Below are 25,736 nucleotides of genomic sequence, written 5' to 3' on the forward strand. Positions count from 1 at the left end.
AACATGGTTCTTTTATCTGTATATAAATTAGTTGTTCACCTCCACCAAAATGATTGAAAGATATTTGTGTAGCCTTGAATTAAAAAGGAGGAAGGCAGAAGGGAGAGACAAGATGGCACGTGCCTAACAGGACGTACTGAAGTGTTTTGTTGCCATTTGTTTATTCCAGTGCTTGCTAAACTTTGGAGGCTGCCATCCAGTGTGTTCAGTTCTCAAAAACAGTATTTTAGATGTCATAAGTCATAGCTTTCAAATCTCAAAATAGCCTTAAACAAAGATGTAGTCTTGTCCCTCTACACCTGGTAGGAGGTGCCCAACCTGCTCAGCCCTTGTTCTGTCTTTTTCTTGCCGTGCTGTGTGTGGAGTTGTTCTTGAACTGGCTGTAAAAGGCAAGGCTTGCTGGAGGCGAGAGAGTGGGGAGCAGGACTGAAGACAGCTCTGCAGAGTTTCTGCCGCTGCTCCGTGATGTCCTGAAATTGTAGGACTAGATAAAGGGGCAGGGTGATGAGCCAAAGCCCACTCCTCTTCAAGATGTCCTCGGTGGGTGGTTGTCATTGTCTTCCTTTCACTGTGTGGACTGTTTGAGAGCCAGTCCAAGTCTGCTTTCTCAGTCGATTCAAGCAGCTATGCGGTCTGAAGTCTTTGTTCTCTTTGCCTGATTTTTTTTCTCATTTATTAGTTTTATTGCCTCTGTGTATGCCCACCACTGTTTTAGTCAGAACTTGACAAGTATTGTGTCTGACATCACCTTTCTTTACCATAGACTGCCAAAAGCATTTCCAGTTCCAGGCAACTCTTTTCCTGGCTTCCACTTTGCTGTTTCCTCCCACTCTTTGGAAGTCTTGATGCACCTGAGGGTCTCAGGCTGCCGTTCAGGCCAGCCCCTAGCGAGCCTCTAGCTTGAGAGATGTTTCTGCTGCATACATTGATGTGGGAGGCCCTTCTGAGGTCCTTGACACCTTTGGCTCCACTCCTCCGGTTCATCACCATTTCCCTGAATGCCCTTAGAGCTCGTGCATTTAGATCTGTGGAGTCACTTTTACGGTAGCAAACCAAAACTATGAGTGTTTTGCTTCTTTTGAGAACTATGGCCAAATTGAATGAATACTCTTGGCAGTACAGAAAAAGACCAAAGCAGGATCCAAAAAGACCAAAGCAGGATCCATACACAAGCAGCTCAGTGCATTGCTTGCATGTTGTAGCAACTCTAGGAAGCCTGAAGCAGAACCGGGATTTTGGCATTTACTATTGTTGGTGTGTGTTGATGAAAGGTGGGCAGCATGCTGTCCTAGGACTCAGTTATCCAAGTGAGTCATTCTTACCTGTTGTCTTTATGTGGCAGCTGAGATTGTTTTATTATTTTTTATTTGCAATATAATTAGTGAGGAGAAAGAATCCGAGGTTGCGTAGTCAATTTAAATGTAACATATATGGTTTAACCGCTGTGTGTGTTAGATTTCTGTTACTGTAATGGAATATTTGTGATAATTGACTTATAAGAAAAAGGTTCATTTTGGCTCTTAGTTTCAGGGGTGTTGTTCTGAGTTGCCTAGGTTTGGGGGTAGGTGTGGCTTTGGTCCTCTAATGAGGCATTACATCATGGTGGGAGTGTATGGCAGAGCACACTGAACAGAAAGCTAAAAGGAGCCAGAGGCAGGGACCCAGAGCAACAGTATTCCCTTTAAGGGCATGCCCAAATGACCAGTAGCACCTCCTAGTACCACCATGTGCAGTCAAACCTTTCACATTCAAGACCTAAACTATAGCACTGACAGAAGTTTTCTGTGATAGCTAATAGAAACTATATGTATAAAAGGCTTTTTAATGAATTTGAATTAACAGTATAGTTAATTGTTCACCCCTTCCTTTTTTTTTTTTTTGTTGTTGTTAAGTATAACTTTCAGAGTCTAGGACATTAACATGATGAGGCTACAGCCTAGCTGTATAGGCCTGGAACAACCATGGCTATCCTTTTCAGATGGCTGTAAGGAAAAAAAGTGCTGATGATAATGACTACAGGACAGGGGCTGTGACATCTTCACTGTGTGGTTGTTTATGGAAATAGTTTGATTGTTTCTCCTCTGGCTTTAATGTTCTGTCTCAAAGAAGGCTAGCAGCAAGCATGGTGTCTAGAGCAGATATATATGTATGTATCTCCTTACCTGGCAGTGCATTCTTATCAATCCTGACACAGACACACACATACTCCATTCTTACTGACTCATTTAACAATGACATCTATGTAAGTGCATGTTCAGACATTGAGGCATTTTGAATTTTTGATTGAAGTTGCAGTTTCATATTTTGCTTAGTGCATGTTTTACTCAAGTTAAATGAAACGATGATACAGTTCCAATGAAATAATAGACACTTTCCTAGAACCTGAATTTTTCTTTGACTGGTGCTTTTATAATACCTTTTTGTTTCCTAAATTTAAGCTTATGATGTTCAACTGCTGCACATATTTAAGTTTTTAATAGATTAGAAACAATAACAAACCTGTGATCATATACCCAGTTGCTTATTGAGTTATTCTATTTAAAAATGTTTTCAGAGAAAATAAAAGGTCAAATGAACCAGACACTGGGTTATTTGGTTTAATTTTCTGGAAAATAGGATTGCCTTTATCAGATCCCAGTGTCTCTTAGTCCTCATGCTTGGCTGACAGCTTGACAGTGGTTCTGCTGTGGTAGAGATGGGCAGGAGGAAGTTGCTTTGTCAGCAGAAAGGGCTGTAAACTGAGCTCAGGGAACCAGGTCACCTCATCTTGACCTGCTGATTGCTATGGCTTATATCAGCATCAGAAAATGTGGCTGCACAGTTTCCTTTAATGTTAATTTGACTTAAGAGAATAACAATTGTTTGTAAAACGTGCTACCTTCCTGCTCAGGACAGGCCACGCGTGGTCCTGCACAGTGAGCCACACACGTGTCAGTTCTGCTTTTGCATCCAACCTTGTCAGAGCATTGCAGCAGCATGGAATGTGGTGTGGGCAGCTCTACTCCCCTGGAGCAGTGTCTCTGGTTTACCTTGTAATGCTTAGATGTAGGAACATTCTCTTCCATTTAACTTTACAAGTTGAATGTAAGTTTAAGCTTTGATCTACAGGAATATTCTGGGTCACTTCTACCATATAATTTAAGTTTCAGACAGTAAAGAAATCACTTTTTCTTTATTTCAAATCAGTGAAGACAATTAAAAATATGTAGTGACTGTTCCTCCTCCATGTATTTGTTTTTCTTTTTATGAATGTGTTTGTTCAGTTCAATACAGGAGCAGTCTGTTTTAGAATTTAAAACAAAACTGAGGTAGCATTACAGGAAAATGTAGTATTAAGGACAAAATTAGGATTAAAAACTAATTATAAGGAGCAGAAAAATAAATGTTCTCTGGAGTTGAGAACATATTTATAAGCATTTGAACACTGGATTTAACTCTTGAGTTTTTTAAAAGACCAATAGGTCAAAATGAGTTATATAGATCTCATAAAAGAAATAAACACATCCACATTTGCATGAAGCAGGCTTGTTTGATTGTTTGTGTAGTATAAATCTGGCACCTGTGCCTAGGTAATCAAGCAGAATCTGTAACAGACTCACCATTGGAATGTTAGTGAGTACCTAATATTTAAGAGTGATGTTTATTTCACTATATTAGTTCTGAAAGACCACAGAGTGAAACATCTTGGATTTGGGTTTTCACTTGAGCAAATTGTGTGGAAAAGTAGAAATCTAGGCTGCTTCTGCCACTGTTTTGAGGAGAAACTTCTTTATTACAAGTGAATACAGTTCCCTAAGGCACAGTAAGTTTACTGGTGTCATTTTACAGACATAAAAACAGAAGCCTAGGTAGCGTGAGTTACTGATCTGCGCTGTGGGCAGCATGGGATGAGGTTTTAAGGCCTGGTACCAGGCTGCCTGAGTTCACATCCCAAGTTTGCTCTGTGACCTTTTCAAGCATGTTAATTGTGTGGAGCCACAGTTTCTCATCCTTTCAATAGAAATACTGGGATGTGCATCACTGTCAGTGGGTGACCCATGCGCCTCAGAATGCAGTGTTTAGTGCACAGTCACAGGTTATCTAATGTTGCTGTGCTGGCTTCAGAGGTCACAGTTTTAAAATCTGAAATTATAGTCGTAATCCCTTACCCAAAGAAGCCTGAGAACTGTTTTAAACCTTCCCTTTCCACTAGGTAGCAGCTTTAAACATATATTACTAAGTGACTCATTCCCCAATATTCTCTATCAGAGTCAAGGATTGTAACAACACACTGTTATCTGTCCAGAGTTGGTGCATTGATACGTGTTGCGAAATGTTCCCTTGGAACTTCCAGGATTACTGTGAATATAAGAGGAGTACTATATATTCCCCATGTTATAGTCTGGACCCAAAATTAAATTTTTGGGGTTGGTAGAGTCCAAATGGTAGTCCTTCTATTTTACAAAGTAAAGCTGAGAAATAAGACTGTTTTCCTGTGGCCACATTTGAAGATCAGGCTAAAGGCCTGAAATCCCACTTTTCCTTTTCCTCTTCTCTTTCACTGTGTCTTGAAGACCAGAGGAGTGTATGTTATGTACTGCTTGAACAATGTTAAGCTGTGAACCATGTAAATGGTGTCATCTGTGTGTGTTTGTCCATTCCAGAATATTGCATATATATGTTCCTCTTGAGTGGTGAAAATAATAGAATAATTTGTACAAATGGCTTCAAAATGTTATTTTGATGAAATATCTTTCTGCCCATTAAAGTAGCCCACATTTTAACTAGATTTGTTTGTTTCTTCCTAGCTATCCATCAAAAACTAGAAGCAGATGGAACAGAAAAAGTGGAAGGATCCATGACACAGAAATTGGAGAATGTCCTCAATAGTAAGTTTGCTCTGCCACCCAGGACTGTTAATGGCTTTGATAGCAAACTATAGAGCCGTTCTGAGGGATTTCCCAGGGCAAAGTTGGGAGTTGTGTTTTAGCATTCACTTCTCAATAAGGACTTAAGGAACCTGAAGGTCAGTGGAAAGAGTGAAATGAATCTGTTTGCGTTTTACTGTAATCTGGTTATATTTCTCAAGAATTGTCATTTGCTCCCCTGAGACAGGGGCACTGAGACAGCAGCCAGGGTTACCACTGAGCAGACACTGAGTCCCCATCGTGGGACGTGCCAGTGCGCAGTGCAGAGCCTCAGCTCCTGTACCAAGCTCCTGTACCACAGCTGCCCGTTTCCTTATACGCTGAGTTTTCCTGCAAGGTTATACTCTGGAACATGTAGAAGTTGTAGGCCCAGCAGACCCCACGTTTGCTGTTCCCTCCCTCCATTTCCCTTTTGTTCCTTTTCTGACATTCCAAGCTGCTTGCCCTCATAACTTAGAAGAAACTCATCAGGTGGATTAATTCTTGTTGTAATAGAAGTGTTTTAAATGTATCACACATGTAGTCCATGTGCAATCTGAAGCAATGATGTCCATAAGAATCTCCTTGAATATATGATTTTTATCAAGAAGGGACAAGAAAACCCAGGCAACCTCACATAGATGTTTAGAGATTTTTAAATGCAGGATTATGATACAAAGTTAATTTTGTATTTATAGTTTGGTTTAGTCCCTTGAGTAGAACATTCTGGGCCCTTATGTAACCATCTCTTCATAGACCTGTGGTGTCAGGAAGAAAGTATTTTGTAGAAAGAATGTTAGCTTTGGTGTAGGCTTTCCTTGGTGTTGGAATTGGAATGCTTGGACATTTCTTTCTAGGTTTGTGGGTTAAACAGGACTTCAAACCTTTCCCTTTGTGTATCACTCCTGTGCCTATTGCTTGCCTTGGGGTTTGCTGTGCTTTTGCTTCTGAGACAAGTCACAGCCTTTGTTAAAATGAATATGTTCTGAATTTTACCCAAACAAATATTTACCAAAGCCCTTTCTGTATCGGTGCTGCTAGATCCTTCAAGGTTTGGAGGTGTTTCCTCTCAAAGGGTGTTCTTTGTATCATTGGAGTTGTCATCATGCTACAGTGTTTGTACAAAAGAGTGAGATTCCCTGAGTAACTTTAAAAGGTAATAAGTATAGCACAGTCACTGACACAGTTACTCCTACTGATGCCTAAAAATCACTTTGTCGTGTTTTATCCTGTGTATCTGTTGCCATGGTGCCTCAGAAGGCCTTCCTATACTGTGCTGTGCTTCTTTGGGTAGAAAGAATACTTGTCATTGGCTCAAATCCTGAGCTTTAGTCCTTGGCTCTGTGTAGCTAGAGTTTTCCTGGCTGGCCCACAGTCAGGACAAATCTCTCTCACCTGCCAGTCCCACAGCTGCTCAAACCCGACCAAGTAAACACAGAGACTTATATTGCTTACAAACTGTATGGCCGTGGCAGGCTTCTTGCTAACTGTTCTTACAGCTTAAATTAATCCATTTCCATTAATCTATACCTTGCCACATGGCTCGTGGCTTACCGGCATCTTCACATGCTGTTTCTCATCATGGCGGCTGGCAGTGTCTCTCTGACTCAGCCTTCCACTTCCCAGCTTTATTCTCCTCCTTGTCCTGCCTACACTTCCTGCCTAGCCAATGACCATTCAGTGTTTTATTTATTGACTAATCAGCAACACATTTGCCATACAGAACATCCCACAGCAGCTCTGTAAGCATTTAATGAGCCCTCATTAGTATATATCACAGGAATATAAAGATAGAGCCTGTGCCTTGTGTCTAAGTGTGTGTCACTGCTTGGAAACTATAGGCATGTAAGCAGGTTATTGAATCATGCTGTGTTAGCATCAGCATCAATACATGTTTTACTGGCGATAATCCGGGAGTATATCTGGAACTCACACAAAGAGCACCTAACTGAAATGTAAGGAATCTGGGTTGGAGTGTCTCAGTAGCATAGCTCTTGCCTCGCACAAGTGAGGCTCTGGGTTCCATCCCCAGCATAGTGCCTGTTTTCCCCTTGCCTCACAGTGGAGAATATGAAAATCATCACATGCACCCTGAAAGAGAAGTAGGATGCAGCCAGATAGTTAAGCAGAGAGGAACAGGTCCGCAGTGAAATAAGTGGATACACGTGTGTGTCCTGACTGGTCACCAGTGTGAAAGGGAGGCAGTGGTTCTAGAAAGGGGATAGGCTGAGTCAGGAGTGATAGAGATGCCTGCTGTGCCCACCAAAGTTCTCCTTAGTGTAAAATTAGTCTTGAAGATGGTGAGCCCCTAAAGGAGTGCAGTGAGGAAGCTATGTGATGGAGTGTTGAGGAGAGTAGCCTAGATGGTACCGCTGTACATTCAAAAGGAGACCGGATAAAGGGCAGCAGTCAGAGTGAGCTCCACAGATGAAATAGACCATGAGCCCATGGCAGGGCAGAAATAAAGATGGCAGTATTGGATCATTGCAATAAAAAAGGGAAAATGGTTTGTGAGACATTTACATTTTGGTCCTCAAATCAAGGAAAGGGGAGCTGGTTTAGGACACAAGGACAGAGGAGAGGAAACAACTCTTTTCAGTTTATGTGTAACCTGAGACTGGGATTCCTGAGAGTTGATCACTGAATGTCTTCCTGACTCTCACTACTTCCTTGTATTAAATAGGGCAGATGAGGTTTGAGTGCTTTCAGAGTAGAAAATGTATCAACAGTCTTACCTAGAACTGGACCCAGCATGCAATCAAACTGACCCAGCAGGCTGGACATAAACACTAGTGCAACAGCGGAGTTACTGTTACAGGGTGACAGCCTCTTTGTGATTTTCAAACTCATGCCTGACACTGCAAAGTTGGTCTGAAGCCCATGGCTGGAAAGGCCTTAAAGCCTGCTGGGAAACTTATTTTCTTGTTTTATTAAATGGTTCTGTTGTCAAGCTGCCTTCTAAATAAAGGTATGGAATGTTATCATGAACTCATAGTAGCTGTGGTTATCTGCACAGGACTTGCACAAGATGAAGCCAGTCAGAGCTCCAGCATGGATTGGGGAGGGCTCATGAGGTTCCACCCTTAGCTGAGGTGATATTGACACAGTTGATGGCTGCTATAGGAGAGAGTCATTTTCTGTGAAGGTGTGGCCATTGGTAGGATTTTCATGCTTCAGTGGATGACCCTACACTTGTGTATATGGGCAGCACTAATTATACTCAGTGAGTTTAATAAAACATGTATGAAGTTGATAGGTTTAAAAAAATATGAAGTTGGGGGGAACATGTGTTAGGAGGATCTGGGTAGGCTAAAGGGGGGTAATGGTGGGTGTATATGATCACATTGTATACATATATGAAATTCTCAAAGAATAAATTTAAAATATTTTAAAAAGTTTTGGGCAGGTGAGGTGACTTGTAGGTCAGTTGCTTCCCCTGTGAAGTGAGAAGAAGCATTGTCTATCTTGGTGGTGTGAGCATGTGCACAGTGGTGTGTGTGCTTCCTTTAGAGTAGCATGCCCTGTGAAGCAAGCCTATGAGCTGTCATTGTATGTCTAGTAAAGATAGTCTAAAGATTTACTCTTAAGTTCACAGACACATCCCGAGATACAGAGTTGGGGGTCAGCGGCCTAGAAATGGTAGTTGAGGCAATGAGACTGGGTGATGTAATCTAAGTAGTATGTATAAAATGAAAATGACCAAGCTGGAGACTTAGAACTCTAAATAGGTGTTCTAAGTAAGAATCAGTAATTCTCTGTTAAGAATCAAGTCTATGAGAAACTGAGATCTACTAATTGATTGGCTCATAAATATTTAGGAAGTTTCATTCAAAAAAGAAAAAGATGATCCAGCCCTAATTTTAGCCTTTCTCAAACTTGTGTTGAAACAAATTGGTTCATGAGAGCTACCACCTTCAGCTCTCTCATTCCTGGTGAGACCTTCTGTGTGTGTGCACATGATGTGGATCTGTAAGGCCCCAGGGTGTGGCATGGCTGTGAGTAAGCAGTGCACACCGTCTCAGGCATTCTGTTCTAGCACTCAGTTACAGAGAGCAGCTAGCTAGTCATCTTGGTGCCTGTTGAAACAGAGGCACTCAATGTAGGTTTGGTCTTTGGGGGGCCCTGCCTTTGCCAAATGTCATTGTGCATTTTTGAGGGCCTTTGGAGTCCAGCTGCTTTTACGTTTGCTTTTCTACTCTCAAGCAGCTTGTCTTTCCCTGGGAACGAACTGTGTGATGGTTGGGAACTCCTGTGTTGATCCAGCCCTTGTATTCCCATGAGGCGCGCGCGCACACGCACGCACGCACACACACACACACACACCACTTGTGATCTCACATCTCAAGTTGTCAGTATAAAGAAAGGGACCAGTGTGGTCACTTTGAAATAGGAGACAGCATAACGTCTACTTTAAATAAACATGCCTGAAATTATAAGACACCCTTTGAATGACAAGACTAGATTTTCTAGGTGGCTGTAAGAGGCAGGTATGAGTGTAATGGACCAGTGGGACAGCAGCTTCTTCCCTTGATACACTGGGGCATGTTTTACTGCTCTATGAGCGCAGCCGCTGTAGTGGGTTGCTGTTAGTTAGTTCCTGGGACCCATGTGTAACCGTGACACAGTGATACTCATTGTCCAGATCAACTGTGGGGAGGCCATTCTCTGCTAAGGAGGAAGGGTGTTTGAGACCCAGCACCAGGGTTTGTTCGCACCTGAGGGCAAAGGCATGGCCGTCCAACCCAGATACATTTGTTCTGCGCTCACTTGCTGGACATCCAAACTCCTATCAGTTGCCTTAAACTTGAGGGTTCTTGGTGTGAAGGTGGAGCAAGGTGTGTGTGGATTAGCATATGTGGAGGATTTCTGTCAGATCAGTGTTTGGACACCCAGCTGATGTCGTTGTCTGCATCATTAGTCCACATGTGACAAGGAGTCCCACTCTCCTGCACAGGGCTTTTGTCCCCTTACAGTCCTGGGAAGGAAAGATACTTGGAGCATTTTGTGACTGCTGGTGATTGTATCTGCTGTGTAGATCTTGGTTTCATTACTCTCATATATTTTATCATTTACTGTCTCTCCCAGTTGTCAGAATTATGAACTTTATTTTTATTGTGAATGCAGTAAAAATCACAACAGTATCATAATTTTTTGACAAAAGTTGTCTATATAATTTTCAACCTTGTATAAGTTTAAATTCTCAGTTCACAAATTTTGGCATAAATTGTTTTCATAGTTTATAATTTCTTCCTACAAAATTATCTCTAGAAAATGTATATATTTTAATAGTATGTTTTCCACCAGTTCTTGTTTTCATATTTTTGGAGTTAAAATTATTAGCTGGAAATTTCTTGTTACTTTAAAATGTTGAGAATAATTCAATTTTGAACTTAGGCTGTTTGCTCTGAATTCTTTCATTGCATAGAAAAAGGAATTTGCTGGTGTAAGACCCAAACTTCATATATAAATAAGTAGCCTTTTAAAAAGATTCTGTTCCATGTGCTCATCCAGTTACACAGCTTAAACTTATGAAGTTTATATTTTTAAAATGATAAGCAAATGTTCTAAGATAGTTTTTCTTGAAGAACGTTTTTAAATTCTAATCAGATTTCAAATACTCACTCAAGCCTTCATTCTGTGGCTTGGTGGCAAGAAGCAAACGTATTTCTCATCCCACAACAGTGGTTTAGTACCCACGTTAAATAGCATGTGGGCAAAACGGCTCTCTTGACCAAACCAAGTTTTTATATCAGACCTTTAAAATTTCAGCAGAATTTAAACATTATTTAGATAAAACAATCATGTTACAAAGACGACTTTTAACAGGATCAGGCCACCCACAGTGTGGCTATGGTGTGCAAACCACCCAGTGAGACGAGGTGAGTTTTTCATCTTTGCTTAAAGTATAGTCACTAGACCAGATAATGTAGAGACTTTTTACAAGCAGGTCAGACAGCTGAAAGCAGTGTGTCCTCTCTCTCTCTCTCTCTCTCTCTCTCTCTCTCTCTCTCTCTCTCTCTCTCCCGTCTCTCTCCCCCCCTCTCTTCCTCGTAGCTAATTAAAAATAATTCACATGTTGCAAAATTTAAACTATTTTTGTTTATAGCATATTTTGCCCTAGAAAAACAGCTTTCATTAAAGTGATACATATAATTTGTACTTTTTAAAAGAAAAAATCCTATGAAATGTCCTGTTTGTACCCAATTTTATAAGATTCAGCTGATTCAAGCAACAGTAATGATGCTGTGTTAAGGTTTTGTCATTTAGGTTTATGTAATTCTCTATGCCTGCAACACAGAGGGATAATTCTGTCAAGAAGTAAGGTTAGCTGTAATGACTTTTTTGAAAATTTTTTCTGAAAGCTGTTTCCTGTATCTGATTTATTTTCTGATAGTTTGATAGAATCAATAGAACTTAACTGTATGTGTGTGTGTGTGTGTGTGTGTGTGTGTGTGTGTTCCTCATTGTTCAAAATAATGAAATAGCCCAAGCCCCCACAATTGTGTCAAAATTTAGAAGAGTAACTAAAAAAAATATAGATTCACATTGGAGAAAATTACTTGGGCTTAGTAAATGTTGTTGCTTTTAATTAGATAGCATTCTTAACATATGAAAGGACTTAAAAAAACAAACTTTATTTTAGCCAGCTATGAACGATCTCTATATAGGTAGTTTTTTAAAAAGTCTACTGAATTCCAGTGTAAAGATACAGTAGCAATTGAACATTTGTATTTAGTGTTCAAATTCTGGTCAGTGTCACGTGTGTGCCTTTTTCTCTTTTGAAAACAGGAGCAAGTAATACTGCTGACACATTATTTCAAGAAGTGTTAGGTCGAAAAGACAAGGCCGATTCCACTAGGAATGCACTCAATGTGCTTCAGCGGTTCAAATTTCTCTTCAACCTTCCTCTCACTATTAAACGGAATATTCAAAAGGTAGAGTATATGTGTATGTACAGTTATAGATGCTGCCAATGTTAAAGATGCATTAAGATATTTTATATTAACCAGTGTGCTTACTGTTCTTTTCTGATGATCTCACAGTGTGTTTCTTCTTTTTAAGGGGGATTATGATGTGGTTATTAATGATTATGAAAAAGCCAAGTCACTCTTTGGGAAAACAGAGGTGCAAGTTTTCAAGAAATGTAAGATGTATTTGCTACTTCTAGGCCTTTCCTCTCCTTTTGTAAGAAGAATGCGGAGTGTATATTCTACAAAGAATGCTACTTGCATCTTAGACCTTGTTTATGTGGTGCTTTCTTTAAAATGTAAAACAGTTAGTTCAAAATAACCTCACACGTTTTCTTCCTGCTGTGTAGTGGGAATGAGCATTTTACGGTGGGTGGGGGTTAGTCTCAGATACTCTTTGCTGTTTATTAACCACAGTGCTATTGAAAGCTTTCATACTAGAAAGAAGCAGCGACAAGCCTTTTACAGATGTGGAAACATGCATTTCAGTCTTCCCTCTTAAAGCTAAAACAGTGTATTTGTGAGTTCTAATCTTACTCTAAAGCAAACTCAATACTTTAAAAAATTACTCTGAATACCAGGTTTACAGAAAAAAAAAAGCTTAAATATCTTATGGTTAAAAACATACTAACTAGGAGAAATACCATAGGTCTTATTAAATTTAAAAGAATGAAACCCAGAAGGTCTCAAAAGCAGAATTTATTTCTTTACTGTGGTGAAATTTACATGCAGTGAAATGCACAGACCTTGCATGTTACAGGTCACTGAATTCTGATGGATGCTTATGCCCTCCCATACACTTGGGATGGTGTGTTATGACCCCTCCACAAAGGTCCCTTGTGTCTCTTTCTCAGTCAAAAAGCAACCAGTATTCTGCTTTCTGAAATTTGATTTTAAGTTCAGTTCGGTAAATCTTGCATCTTTTAAAAATAGATTATGCTGAAGTAGAAGCTGGAATTGAAGATCTAAGAGAATTACTTCTAAAGAAATTGCTCGAGACTCCATCAACTTTACATGACCAAAAGCGTTACATAAGGTAAAACTTTTGCAAGAATTGTGACATATTGAGTATATTTATGGGATATATTGTGAAGCCTGCAAAGCTTTTCTGGGGCAATCAGGAGACTGATGAAATGGTGAGAGGGAAGACAATAGAAATTTGGAGGTATCTGGTATAGAACATGAATATTCCTTCAATATGAGTAAATTGGGAGCAGTTATGGGGAACTCCCTCTCTGAAGGAAAGATGACCTGCCAGTTATGTCAGTGGGAAAGCAATCTCATTGCTCATTCACCTGTTCTTCCTGCTGAGTAATGGTGACCATCTGACTCCCAGGTGGACTGGGTGCTGTACCCTGCAAATGCCATGCTCCATAAGGTAGGTGCTCCACTGTGGTTTAGTGCAGAGTACTGCTAGGTGGGAAATTATAGATCAAGAATGTGCCATGCTTGATGGTAGCACATGAATATGTGGATATGGAAGGTTTTCCTTTGAATGTATGTCAGTTTATAAGCCTGTAGTGATCATTGAGAAAAGTAGTTGTGGGAATATTCTGTTGGGAATACTGTAAAAATAACGAGCACAATTAGAAGAGATGGACCTCCCCGGGTGATAGAGCAGCTGAGGAGTCGGAGCTTGTTTGTAGGAATGAGCCTTTCATTCTGGGCAGCTCACACAAGTCCTGCACTTGAGTTTCTTCATCTGCAAAGCGAACACAGCAGGCAGCAGAGCTGAGTCTCAGGGTTGGTGAGAAGTTGATTTATTTAAGGAGTTAGCTCAAACCTGGCACATTAGGAGCAGGCAGTAAGTTTTATCTGTACATAGCTTATACCTGCACTTGGAGATGAAACGTAAACCATAAGATTTTTGTATCTGAGATTTAAAAATGCCGACCTATTTTCTGCGGGCTATCTTAAGTGTGGTCTGTTTTCAGAATAAGCTATTATTTTCCAAGTTCAATGACTTCTTTAACTAATAAAATTTATTAAAAATTCAGTAGCTTGAAAATGAAATATAATACATACATATATGTGTGTATTTGCCTGTGGTCATCTTGTGGCCATTGAAAATACTGTCTGTAGGCCTAGGAAGATGGCCTGGCCTGAACACTGTTGGGAGGGACTAAGGACTTGCACTTACCTGTCTTCTGGTGATGGGAATGGTGAGAGCAGATGTAGGACAGAGGATTTAGCAGTGGAACCAGAGAGCACTGAAATTGATTGCTGCTGCTGGGAAATGCAGGCCCTGTGCCCACACTGGGCTGGGTACTAACTGTGTTTCCTTTCTGGCCAAAGGGCCCAAGTAGGCTGAGGAACCCGAGCTTGTCCAGCAGACACAGCTTTTCTGATGTCAGAACCCCCCTTGCCTTTCTTCAGCTGCCTTTCTGAGGAAATGTATACACGAGGAACTTTCCTGACTTGCAGAATTGCAGATTTAAAGTGGGAATAAACCTGGAGTGAGTTAGCCAAGTGTCTGAGGGAAGCTTCGTTGTGCCTTAGAAGGTTAGCTCCCTTGTCACATGTGAGCAAGCTAAATTTGCTTGCAGCAGTACGCTAAACTCCTGGGTACAAAATTGAGAAGGCACTGAGAAACCTGATGATTAATTTTAAAATGTACATTTCTAGCCATTAATGAACAGGAAAATAAGATCAGAGCCAGGTCAAGTCTGTTTGACTTTTATGTCTATGGTGATAGGTCCTGTGAGCACCAAGTAAAGCCAGACAGCCTGGGCACAGCTGTGCGTGTCAGATGGTCTCTGCCATGCACACTGCTGTGCTGCCCAGCTCTCCCCAGGCATAACTGAAGGCACCCTCTTCTCTGTAGTTTAGTAAGGAGCAGAGCTCACCTCTCTTCTCTCTATGGCAGTGTGGCCCTACTCCCTCAGCAGAGAGGATGGCTGAAAATGCTTTTGGGTCTCCTTTGTTTTGTTTTCCTGAGGATTGAGCCCATTCTCATTGAAAATGTTCCCCCTTAAATTCTAAAACTGTTAATCTGTGCTCATCAGAATTAAGATTCTTTCCCTCCCTATCCTTCTAGAAAGGCTTTTCCAAAAATGTTCTCTTATATGTTATTTAAAAAGAAAAAGCAATAGCCTGCACCATCTAAACAAAGATCTTTGTAATGAAGCTTCTGGTTTTAAGCTTGGTATTAAAAGGAAATTTACTGAAGTCTAGAACAAAACATCTAACTTTCTAACTGAAACATTCTCTAGAATTTTTGAGACAATAGCTTCATAAAATGTTTTTCATGTAAGATGATAGAGGATTATTAAAAATTTCAGGGCTGTCGTGTATATGTTAAAGAGATTTACAGTTTTAGAAGTTACAAAGCAAGTCTGATGGGCGGCTGTAAAAGGGCCCAAGTGCTACACTGCCCTCCTTCTTAGCCAGTAACTTCACAGCGAAAGGAAGCAGCTTCTGTCGGAGAACATTGCTGTACTTTGTTGTGGACAGCGAACTGGAGGGGTGAGTGACAATCTAGGTGCTCTGCAGTATCCAGATGCAAAGCAGCCATGTAGGGAGATTGTTGCAACAGTTATTCTCAGCAGAGAGGGACAGAATGTGTTTCTTAGGGAAGGAAAGACACAGGCTACTATTTGCTGCATTTATATCCCAGATAATAAAAGAGAAAGCTTTGTGGGAGAGGAAAAATCAGATTGGATTTGGGGAACTTGTTTGGATTGAATTCTTCATACTAAGATAAATGTAATTTGTTGGAATGTGGTTTCCTTCTGAGGATTGTGTTCTCACAAATGAGGAAGGCTCATAGGTGCCTTCTTTATATGAGTAAATCCTTCCTTTAAGTTGGCGTCCTCCTCCTCAGCATATAGACATCGCTGTTTGCAGCCCCTGGACAGTTGCAGGGAGAGCAGACAGCCATTGTAGTGCTTTGCAGGCAGAGTTGCTGCTCTTGGGGAGGCAGGCGTCTGAGCCATTAGCTCCTGAGGGTCAGGGTTGGTGTGGGGCATTTCTAAATGCATGCCAGGTTTCTGCTCAACATCTTGTTTGTTATGAACTTATACAAAATGGATTTGTTTCTCCTCTAATTAGCTGCTAATTGAGATGTCTGAGTAATGAGTGCCCACTACTGAAGAAATGTGGGTGTGCCCCACAGTGATTAGGACTCAGCTAAGGTCACAGCTTGTAACCATCAATGAACGTTTATCATGGACCACAAATTTTTAACCTCAAGACAAAAGAAGCTAAGGGTTAAAAACTATTTTAGGGCCGTAAGTTCATTTGAACATGCTTCTGGAGTTGGTACGTGTGTGTATTATGCAAAGGCTAGGGCCAAACAAGTTATGTTTGACAGAAAAATTTCAGTTGAAGTATATTCAAATTTTCTACATGGATGTGGGTATTTCTTGCATAAGGAAAACTTTAAATATTTTAAGAACCTTTGAAAGTTAAGAAAGTGTCCATCTGCACTACATTTTATAGAGAAATAGTTCCTCAGTTGTGAATTAGTTTACACCCTGGAGGTAAGTGCATGTTGTCAAAGAGACCTCAAATTTCAGTGACCTCTAACTTAAGTCATTGAAGAACAGTGTCACATTGCCATCCAGTGGCCATATTTCATATCAGAGAGGGGGAACAATTTTCACTCAGTGCCCTCTGCTGGCTCCCAGCTAGGTTAAATGAAATGACTCTCAAGTGACAGAAACACTTGAGAGAAGTAATTCGAATGTAAAGTTAGTTTTTCCCTCTTCCTCAGACAGAAAACAAAAACAAAAAACCCACCCCACCCCAGGTTTAGATTGAACCGCTTTGGATTGCGGGGTCATGAGTACATGGTCACTGTAATGTGGTGTCTACCACTTCTGCGTTTGTAGGAGTGGAGGAGAATGGAAGGGATAGCCAGTGGATCTGGTATGATTGATAAATGCAAGTATCATTGCTTCTGACTACCAGTGGTCAGCTGGTTTCTTCCTCCCCCACTCTCTCCATCTGTCTCTCTCCCTCCTCCCTTCTTCTCCCTCTACCTACACCTTTTGTTTTTCTTTAAATAAGAAAGTGGAAGTAAGTGTAAATATAAAGAAGTATTCTCACCAAATCCTTTCAAGTTTTGGCCTTTGTCAAGTTGTTTTTGTCTTTCTTGTTGACTCCCAGGGGAAGAGATCATTTAAAAACCTACAGCTGGGTCTGCTGAGATGGCTCAGTTGTTAAGAGCACTGGCTGCTCTTCTAGAGGACCTGGGTTTAATTTCCAGTAACCACATGGAAGTTCACAACTGCCTATAACTGCAGTTCCTGGGACCCCAGGGCCATCTTCGAACCTCCATAGGCACCAGTAACTCACATGGTATACAGACATAATGTAGGCAAAACATGATACACATGAAATTAAAAAAAGAAAAACCCTACAACTTTATCATTTTCTATCGAATGAAGACAGTTTAATATATTTCATAGTGAACAAAGTATTGAAGACAAATATTGGCAAGTGCTTTAATAGTTTGTTAGGTTTTAGCTTTTCTTTCAAAAATGGTAGTGATGTTACAACACCAACCTTTGCTTTCGCTGTCATAACAGGAGGGGCCTTGCACTTTGCTTTTTCAGGTATCTCTCTGACCTCCATGCCCCTGGTGACCCTGCTTGGCAGTGTATCGGAGCACAGCACAAATGGACCCTCAAACTCATGCAAGACTGCAAAGAGGGCCACATGAAGAGCCTAAAAGGCAAGGGATTCTCTTCCCATGTACTTGCTTGTTAATGCTTAGTTAATGAAATGGTGAGCAGATTTTCTGGAGATTGGTAGCTGTCTTTGTTGTTGTTGGCCCTCTGCCCCACTGTTCAGCACTACACCTAACAGTGGACGCCACAAGTAGGGGAGAGCACTCCTAATAAATCTGTATTTTTGGTTGTCTAGCAATATTGACAAAACTTCATTTTATTTTATGGGAGAGTTACATTTTACAAATGGTGGACATGATGCTGTAGAAACTGTATTAGTCCTTGATAAGTTCCCCTCTTCATCAGACATATCCGGAGTCACTTGTGGATCAGGTGGATACCAAGTGCTAGGTAGACAGTGGTGAGTGAAAGAGAAGCAGGCCTTGCCTCCTGGAGTCATCACAGAGGAAGGGCAATGTACTAAGCATGCAGCTAGGCATTAAAATGCCGAGACAAGTGATAAAAAGAAAAACAACAAAGATTTTGAAGGAAGGTAACTGAGAAGATTATTTCAGGCAGTTGGTTTGTGAAGATAGCTTACAGAGGCTCTATATTAGCTAAGAATTGGAAGTAGCTGCCAAGAAACCTCTAGCTTGAGAAAGGAACTCCTGCCCAGGACTCTGAGGTAAGTTTAAAGAAAAATTAAAGCTGTGTTTGTGTGCAGGCTTGTTGATGTTTCTTTGTTTAATTCTGTCATTTAGCAAATATATGTTGCTGGCTGTGCTTCAGATCCTGTTAGTTGTCGGTACAGCCACAAGGGTCTGCTGAAGGAGACAGAGGTAACTGGCTAGGTGGAATGCTGTAGAATCTGTCATTTCCTAAGACAAGAGAAATTCTGAGTGGCATGGCAGCATACAAGAGCAAATTCTAATCCAGGCTTTGAGGGTCAGTGAAGGAAGGAAGAAGAAAGGTCTGAGTTGGATGAAAAACTATCTATTTTAGGAAGAACATAAGGGAGCAGAGACAGCCTTGCGTTCTCTGTGCCTGGAACTGAGCCTGCTAAAAGCTACAAGAGTTCAGGCTACAGTTAAGAAGCTCAAGTAGTAGACTTTGTTAGCTGCCTGGAGGAGTGTGAAGATTGTCCAGAGAGCAGCGAGGGGGGCATGGAATGACCACAAGCAGGGAAACACCTGATCTTTGGCTTCCGTGTGAAGAATGGACAAGAAGGAGTAATTCTATATCAAGGTTGGTGAGATTGGCAGACAGGTGCCAACCACTGACCTAGCCTAGGGTGAGGAATGTGAACTACGAGGGTGGAGTCAGGGCTCTTCAGGAACTAGAATGGATACGACTAGGGCCGGAAGTAGGAACAGGAGGAAGAGATGGAGGAATGGTACCTCCTAGAAGTCTCCATCTGCCTGAAATAGTTATTAGCATGGTGGTGCTGTTGAGAACTAGGGAACTTAGTGTTTCCCCCAGCTTGAATTTTACAGGTGAGTTTGGATAGTCTGTCATGAAGAAGATAGATCTATCCAAGAGGTAGTTGGGGTTAAAGATTCAGAGGCTTGGAGGTAGTTTATACCCAGATGGTCCCTTGAAATTCATGCATTTATTCATGATGATGGAAAAAGAAAGAAAACCAAAGGCAAAATCCTCAGTAAATGGCTGGGAGAAGAGAAGCCTGGAACGGCCACAGTGAAGAGGTAGCCATAGGGACAGCATGGCAGCAGAGTCTGAAAAACCAAGGATATAGAGGAACAAAGAGCTTCATGGCTTGGACACTGAGTCGCTTGCTGCTGGTGTCCTTGGGAAGTGTAGCTTCTGTGCCTTAGATACCTGGGAAGGGAATAGTCCCAGGAATGTGGGGGAACAAACAACATGAGGCCAGCATTGTGACATCATGGAGAGGTGGCCTTCATTTCTAATATATTTGTCATTAATGTGCTGTCATGGGTTTATGTGACTTTTAGTTCCAATTCTGTTTCTGTGTTTGATACTTTGGAAACCCCGTGTATTTTGAACTGATATCACAACCTCAGTTGTCATTAATTTTTTGTTGTTGTTGTTGTTGTTGCAAGGGAAGATGAAAGCATATGATATGGACAGTTTTTGGAAATCTTAAGAGTGCAGTCAGCCAGTCATCTTTTAGTTTACTGTATTCCATTGACTTACCGTCAGAATCCCAGAGTGGTTTTAACATCTGTCATTTACTAGTACTCATGGGCATGTCCAGCCTTTTGTCATTCTGACAGAAAATTGTGGTCTACAAAGTTCAAGTTCTCAACCTTGAGAGTTAAAAAAGCAAAACAAACAAATCCATCCAACAGGCAGACGAACAAAACAACCAAAAAATCCAGTCTTATGTAAATGTATGGTTATGTGATAGCTACATTCATGGCTATCATGTGGCTCAGGCAACCTACAGATTAGAGATTGGATGTGCCTGCTAATTTTCTGACTGCAGAGTACAGTGTACAGGTCACATGCAGCCAGGCTGCATCATCAGTGTTCTGGATGTCCTGCTAGAGGCACAAGACAGTAGAGAGCAGACCTGCTGGAGCTTTGAGTCTGTGGAACATGTAATATTTTCAAATGCTGTAAGTACATGTTTGATTGTAATTGTGAAAAGATTGGGAAGTGCAGAGAGCCTTTTGTGAAATCCTGTTGCAGGAGTACCTAGCCTGGAGGCAGGAGGACAAGAAAGGTTTCTGGAGCCATGGTAATGCTGCTCAACACTGTCACTGTTTGTGGGCTGCCCAGAGTGTGTTCTGACAATGGATTTTCTTACCTAGCCTTCTTAGAAACAGTCTGAAGAGAGAATTTAGTGGGAATGTATATGAATCTCTGGGATATTTCTGTAGACTTGTTTGAAAACAACGTCTCTGAAAGTCTCATGCCACCTCTGCCTGAGAGAGCTGATCACCAATATTCTATCGCTGAAAGATCTCAATCTTGTTTTTCCTCCATGCTAGGGGTGGAAGCATGACACTTGTGTGTGTTAGGCAAGTGCTCTGTCTCCTAACTGCATGCCTAGCCCCTTTTCTATTGTCTTAATGTTAAGTATTGCTATATACATTTGTATTTATGTACTGAAAATCAGCATTTCAGAGAAAAAGTGAAAAAGCTTGCATATAATCAGATCCCTCTAGCTTTTTTCCTGAAAATGTGTGTAGAACTTCCTCATTAATTGAGAGAATGTTAGTTACAAGCTTTACCTAGTTCATTTCGTAATTGTTTTTCTTAATTGAAAGTAAAAGATGGCACCTTACAGCTCTTTGAACCTACTCTGCAGACTTCATGGCATTACCATGTAATTTCCTAAACTCATTAGGCAAATTTAAATGAAAACTATTGTTGAAATTAATTTTTCCTTTAGCATTTTGAATATGCTTAAATATACCTTTGTTGCCAGTAAATACTAATGTGAATTATGTAAATAATTTTTAAGCAATAATTTTTATTCTCTGAAAGTTCCTAACATTTATATAATGTATATTGACCATATCCATCCAACGTTATCTTCCTCCAATTTTCCCTAGTGCCCCAGCCCATCTCCCTCTCAGCTTTATGACTTCTTTTTATTGTTTTTTGTTATTAATAACCCCAAGTCCAAATAGTGCTGACTGTAAATAATTTTAACATACAACATTTAATTAAAAGATTGATGTGATCTTTTGAAGAAGCAGTTTTTATTATTTCATTTTAGAAAATCACATACACACACACAGTGCTGGGAACTAAATTCAGGACCTTACATATACTCCTAGGCGCCAAGCATATTTGAAAGCAAGATACACACACACACACACACACACACACACACACACACACACACACACACACAATTTCTCGTATACCTACCTTAGTTTAATTAGTTGTTAAAATATAGCTAATCCTTTACCTGCTATTTCCCTCTTCCTCATTCTGTATTATTTGAAGTAGGTCACATAATTATCTATAAATTTTTCAGAGGTAAGGGATATTTAAAATTTTCAAATTAAAATACCAATGTCAGTGCTTGAAATATCAGTAATTTATTTCTATTTGGGGGTTCCTTGTTTGTTTATTTGTTTTGTTTGGAGACAGGATCTTTTTATGTAGCCCAGGCAGGCCTAGAACTTGCAGTGATCCTCTGGTCTTAGCCTTCTGAGTCCTGGAATTGCAGGTGTGTGCCACCATTCCTGATCCTTATGACTTACTAATGACAAATATCTGTTAATTTTCAAGTAGTTTGATTTTCTCCAGTACCCTTTCTACGTGTTTATGCCATCCCTTTTTACACTTGATCTTAGCTAAAAACCAAGAAGCAAGGATACCATCACTTCTGTAAACGTATTTGCAATTGTGCCCTGTACACAGTGGAGTTTGTTTCCTGGCATAGAAGAACCGTCAGTGGGAAAATACATTGGCACATGGATGTTTTCATGTCAGCATTTTATGTGTATGTGCCATTGAATATGTTACCCCTTTAGCACACTTACAGTTTGACAGGCAGTATAATGATAGTGGATGTCTTAAGTTTAGAGGGAATAAACAGTTGTTCTTTCATGTAATTCATATTTGTTGATGAACTCCTTTAACAGATACTTAGACTTTTCTTAATTAATGTGCTGTAATGTAAGGCAGAATGGAAGAAGGTCCACTAAGTATGTGGGTCTTCCATCAGTCATACTTTCCTAATGGTGATGTGGTGGATTTGGAGGAAACTAGAGGGATGTGTAGCAGTGGCTGACAGCAGATCCATTTCCTTTGTGAGGAGGTGTCACAGGAGCCCATGACAGACATACCTTCTCCGTACACCGAAGGTGGGAAGAAGGAGCGCATGTCCAGATAATGTCTTTGTCGCATGACCTTGCCAGGCCTGTGAATCACAACACATCACTCCTCATCTCCCTGGTCTGCACTGTTGCAGCAAGTATTCCAGCACACTGGATTTCTCTGGTGGGAAGGCAAGCTGGCCGTGGGCCATGTAGGAAGACCTGTGCTGAAACTTCCCAAGCTAGATGAGCCGCTTCGACTTGTTGTGGGTTTTGGTGCTCATTTTCTGTCCTAGGTGGATTGGATTAAAGAAAGGTTGTACAGTACTGTTTAGTAATCTCGGAAGTGAGTTTCTTCGTATAAGTAATTGCTCTGAGTTGACACTGGAGAAGAAGAGGGTGATGCTAGAAGGGGCCTGGAAGTAGTAGTTGGATCTGAGCAGGATGCCTCTTCCTTTCCCTCTTGCGCTGTAGGACTCAGGGGTGGCAGGGGTGGAAATAGGCAGTGCCATCAGCTTACCTGGTGGCACTTGTGACTTGATTGATGTGTCAGAGACAGAGTACCTGCTTGCCTGGCACATGTGAGCTTGGTGGTATTGATTGTAGCTGTCTGTTGAAGGCTCCTACATGTGGGAAGGTGATTAGTATTCCAGCTGTCAGATACTGTCAGATACTAGAATACAATGCCTGTATTTCATCTAGAACTCTAGAGTGCCATGGTTTTCAAAGGTATCTTCAGCAACCTCATTTCAGAATGAAAGCGCGTCCTTTCAATCTAAAAACACGGGGTCTGCAGGCTTCCTGTTACTGTCACTGCGCTTAGACTCTAACTAACTCTGGAGAAGAGAAATGGACCCAGATGTTTAAACCCCGACAAAACAGTGGCAAAGAACTGAGACAGTTTGTGAAATAAAACCCAGTTTGCATGGATAGACTGAATAGTAAAAGCAGGGAAAGAGTTCTTGGTGTCTTTTTGACAGTGACCTGTATTGAGGACTGGGGTAGGCGCTCCTGAGGATTTCAGTTGTTACTGTATTAGTAACAGTATTAGTGTTACAGTTGCCCTGGCAGATGTTACTTATCAAAGGAAGACAAGGACACAGAGTCAGTGGGAGGGCTTACCGACTTCCTCCCAGAGCTGGCACCCCAGATCCCCTCCCCTCCCTCTCCCCTCTCATTCCCCCTCACCCACCCCGGTCCTGGCCCTGAAGCCCAAGTGTGATCTTTGGACTTTTCTCTATTGAGGAAAAGTGTCAGGGGATAAACCAATGTTTTATGTTGGATAAACTTCAGTATTTTTAGTTTTCTCAAAATTTGGTGATTTGTTTACATTATAAAACCCTATTTTGAAAGTTTAAATGCAGATAGGGGGTTTGAGTACTGTGTTTTTCCAGCCTGAACTGAGTGACCATCCTGCTTCCGGTGCCCTGAGTGTAAATCACCCAGTACTCCGAACATTGCACATGTTAAACTTTTTCCACTGCATAAGGATTGGTCTCTAGGAATTCCTATGAAATAGGTCCAAAATTAGAGTATGTCTTAAGGTTTCCTGGCAGGAAAAGCCTTTGGTTAACCCCCTGCTGGAATTCTCAAATGAACTTTGAAAGGTGGTCTTCAAAGGTGTCTTTTTCTTTGTTCCTAAAATGGCTGATTTTAATTCTTCAGAGCAGCTGGCTGTCTGGTAAACTGGGGGAAAGGCCATCAGCTTGCTCTGGCATCTTGGAATCTATGCTCTGATTAGGACTTCCAGAAGGACTTCCTAGAATTAGGGCTCAGTGAGGGACATTTAGAAGAGGAGCCAGAGCTTATGTAAGCAACGAGTTCTTAAAAATAGACACACAAGAGAAGGAAGGAACATTCAGACACGGCTAAGGTTCTTTGAAGACTTGGAGGTGCATGTCACACCTGAGTAGCCTTTTCTTAGTATTCACAGTGGTTTGTGGGCTGTAGGCAGTGCTCTCAGAAGTGGCTCACGACTCCAGTGCTCAAGGCCCAGGGTTTGATGCCCAGCACTGGAAACCAACCAGCCAACAAAATAAGATTTTAATGATTTCAAACATGTAGCAGATTGTTAAATACTCGCTGAAAAAGCTAAAAATACTTGTTTCTCCAAGAACCTTAAGATATAGAAGGTTCCATTTTCAGCTGAAGCTGATTGTATTTATACAGTATAACTCAACTATGCTTTTATTGATATTTATCTAAAATATAACAGTTGACCTTATATACACATTTTATATATAAACCCTTTAAATCATGGGGCTAGTAATACAATTCTGATATTGTCCTAATGGAAGAATAGGTTGGTTTCCTTGTATTAGATTAAATTGCAGTCCCCATTAGGAAATCGTTAGCTTCATTGAATTTTCTTTAGAATTATAAAAAAGTATTTCCTTACTTAAGGCGGTAGATATATATTGTACACATATTAAATATTTTAATAAAATACTTTTTATTTGAAAGTTGTAATGTGGTTATGCATAGGAGGGTTCATTATGGAGTTCATTTCCTAGAGAGTGAAGGAAAGTGGTTTTTCTCCTCAGTGGTTGCCATAGCATCCCCTGAGTGATAACAGTGTGTTTAATTTGGCTTTAGAAGAGGGAATGTTTAGCAGGATTTGGTACCTGCTTTAAATCTGGGAGCTCTATAGGGACACGCAGGATAAAGTAGATGCAGGAAAGGGAAGCATGGGAGGTGCTGAGCCCAAAGCAGTCTTCTACCCAGCCATGAGAGGACAAGTGTTTCCATTCTCCTCTGTCCTTTTTTCAGAAGGAAGAGCATCATGAATTGGATTCAGAATGCCCACATTAGAAATTGCCACTTTTGTCTGAAAGTGACATAGTCACTTTTTAACACAATATATATATGTATGTATGTATGTAAAATTTGATGACTATCTTAGTTTACTTTTCTGTTGCTGTAAAAAACACTGACCAAAGCAGCTTGTAGTAGAGGGAAGGGTTTATTTCAGCTTACAGACTATAGTCCATCAGTGAGAAATCAGGCAGGAACTTAGCAGGGCAGAGCTAAAGCAGAAGCCATGGAGGAATGTTGTTTCCTGGCTTGCTCTGCTTGCTTTCCTAAAGCACCTAAGACCACTGCCCAGAGGTGGCATTCCCCACAGTAGCCTGGGTCTTCCCACAGCAATCATTAATCAGAGAATTCTGCACAGACTTGCCTACAGACCAATGTGATGGAGGTATTTTCTCAATTAAGGTTCCTCTTCCCAGATAGCTCTAACTTGTGTTAAGTTGACAAAAAACTAATGAGCTCAATGACAATTTTACCTTTCAAATAAAAATTGAGACCAATAATTAGTGGCAGTAATTTCGACACTTTTTTAAGTGGTTTGCCTTTGGCATTCTGGGTCTGCACAGTGAGGTGAGAATTTCTGCATGCCGTAGGGAACAGCTGGAGCATGTTCTCTGGTTGTAAGAGCACCTTTCCATGGGGTGCCCCAGCAGCTGGTTTTCTGTGGTTTATTATATAGCTGGAAGACTTCTTGCAGTGAGA

General features: G+C 40.8%; 1 protein-coding gene across 5 annotated transcripts in view; it reads left to right on the plus strand.

The window, feature by feature from the left end:
* The window catches only part of Exoc2 (exocyst complex component 2), a 180,306-nt gene that overhangs the window by 66,170 nt on the left and 88,400 nt on the right, over nucleotides 1-25,736 (plus strand). For all 5 annotated transcript variants that reach the window (XM_052726869.1, XM_052726873.1, XM_052726870.1 and 2 more), the window contains 5 exons: nucleotides 4,788-4,868; nucleotides 11,676-11,821; nucleotides 11,949-12,030; nucleotides 12,788-12,890; nucleotides 17,413-17,531. In XM_052726869.1, coding sequence (XP_052582829.1) covers nucleotides 4,788-4,868; nucleotides 11,676-11,821; nucleotides 11,949-12,030; nucleotides 12,788-12,890; nucleotides 17,413-17,531 — 531 coding nt within the window. The remainder of the gene's footprint in view (nucleotides 1-4,787; nucleotides 4,869-11,675; nucleotides 11,822-11,948; nucleotides 12,031-12,787; nucleotides 12,891-17,412; nucleotides 17,532-25,736) is intronic.

The sequence above is a fragment of the Peromyscus californicus genome, unplaced genomic scaffold, assembly GCF_007827085.1.
Source record: "Peromyscus californicus insignis strain IS unplaced genomic scaffold, ASM782708v3 Scaffold_8__1_contigs__length_139910024, whole genome shotgun sequence".
Classification (NCBI taxonomy): Eukaryota; Metazoa; Chordata; class Mammalia; order Rodentia; family Cricetidae; genus Peromyscus; species Peromyscus californicus.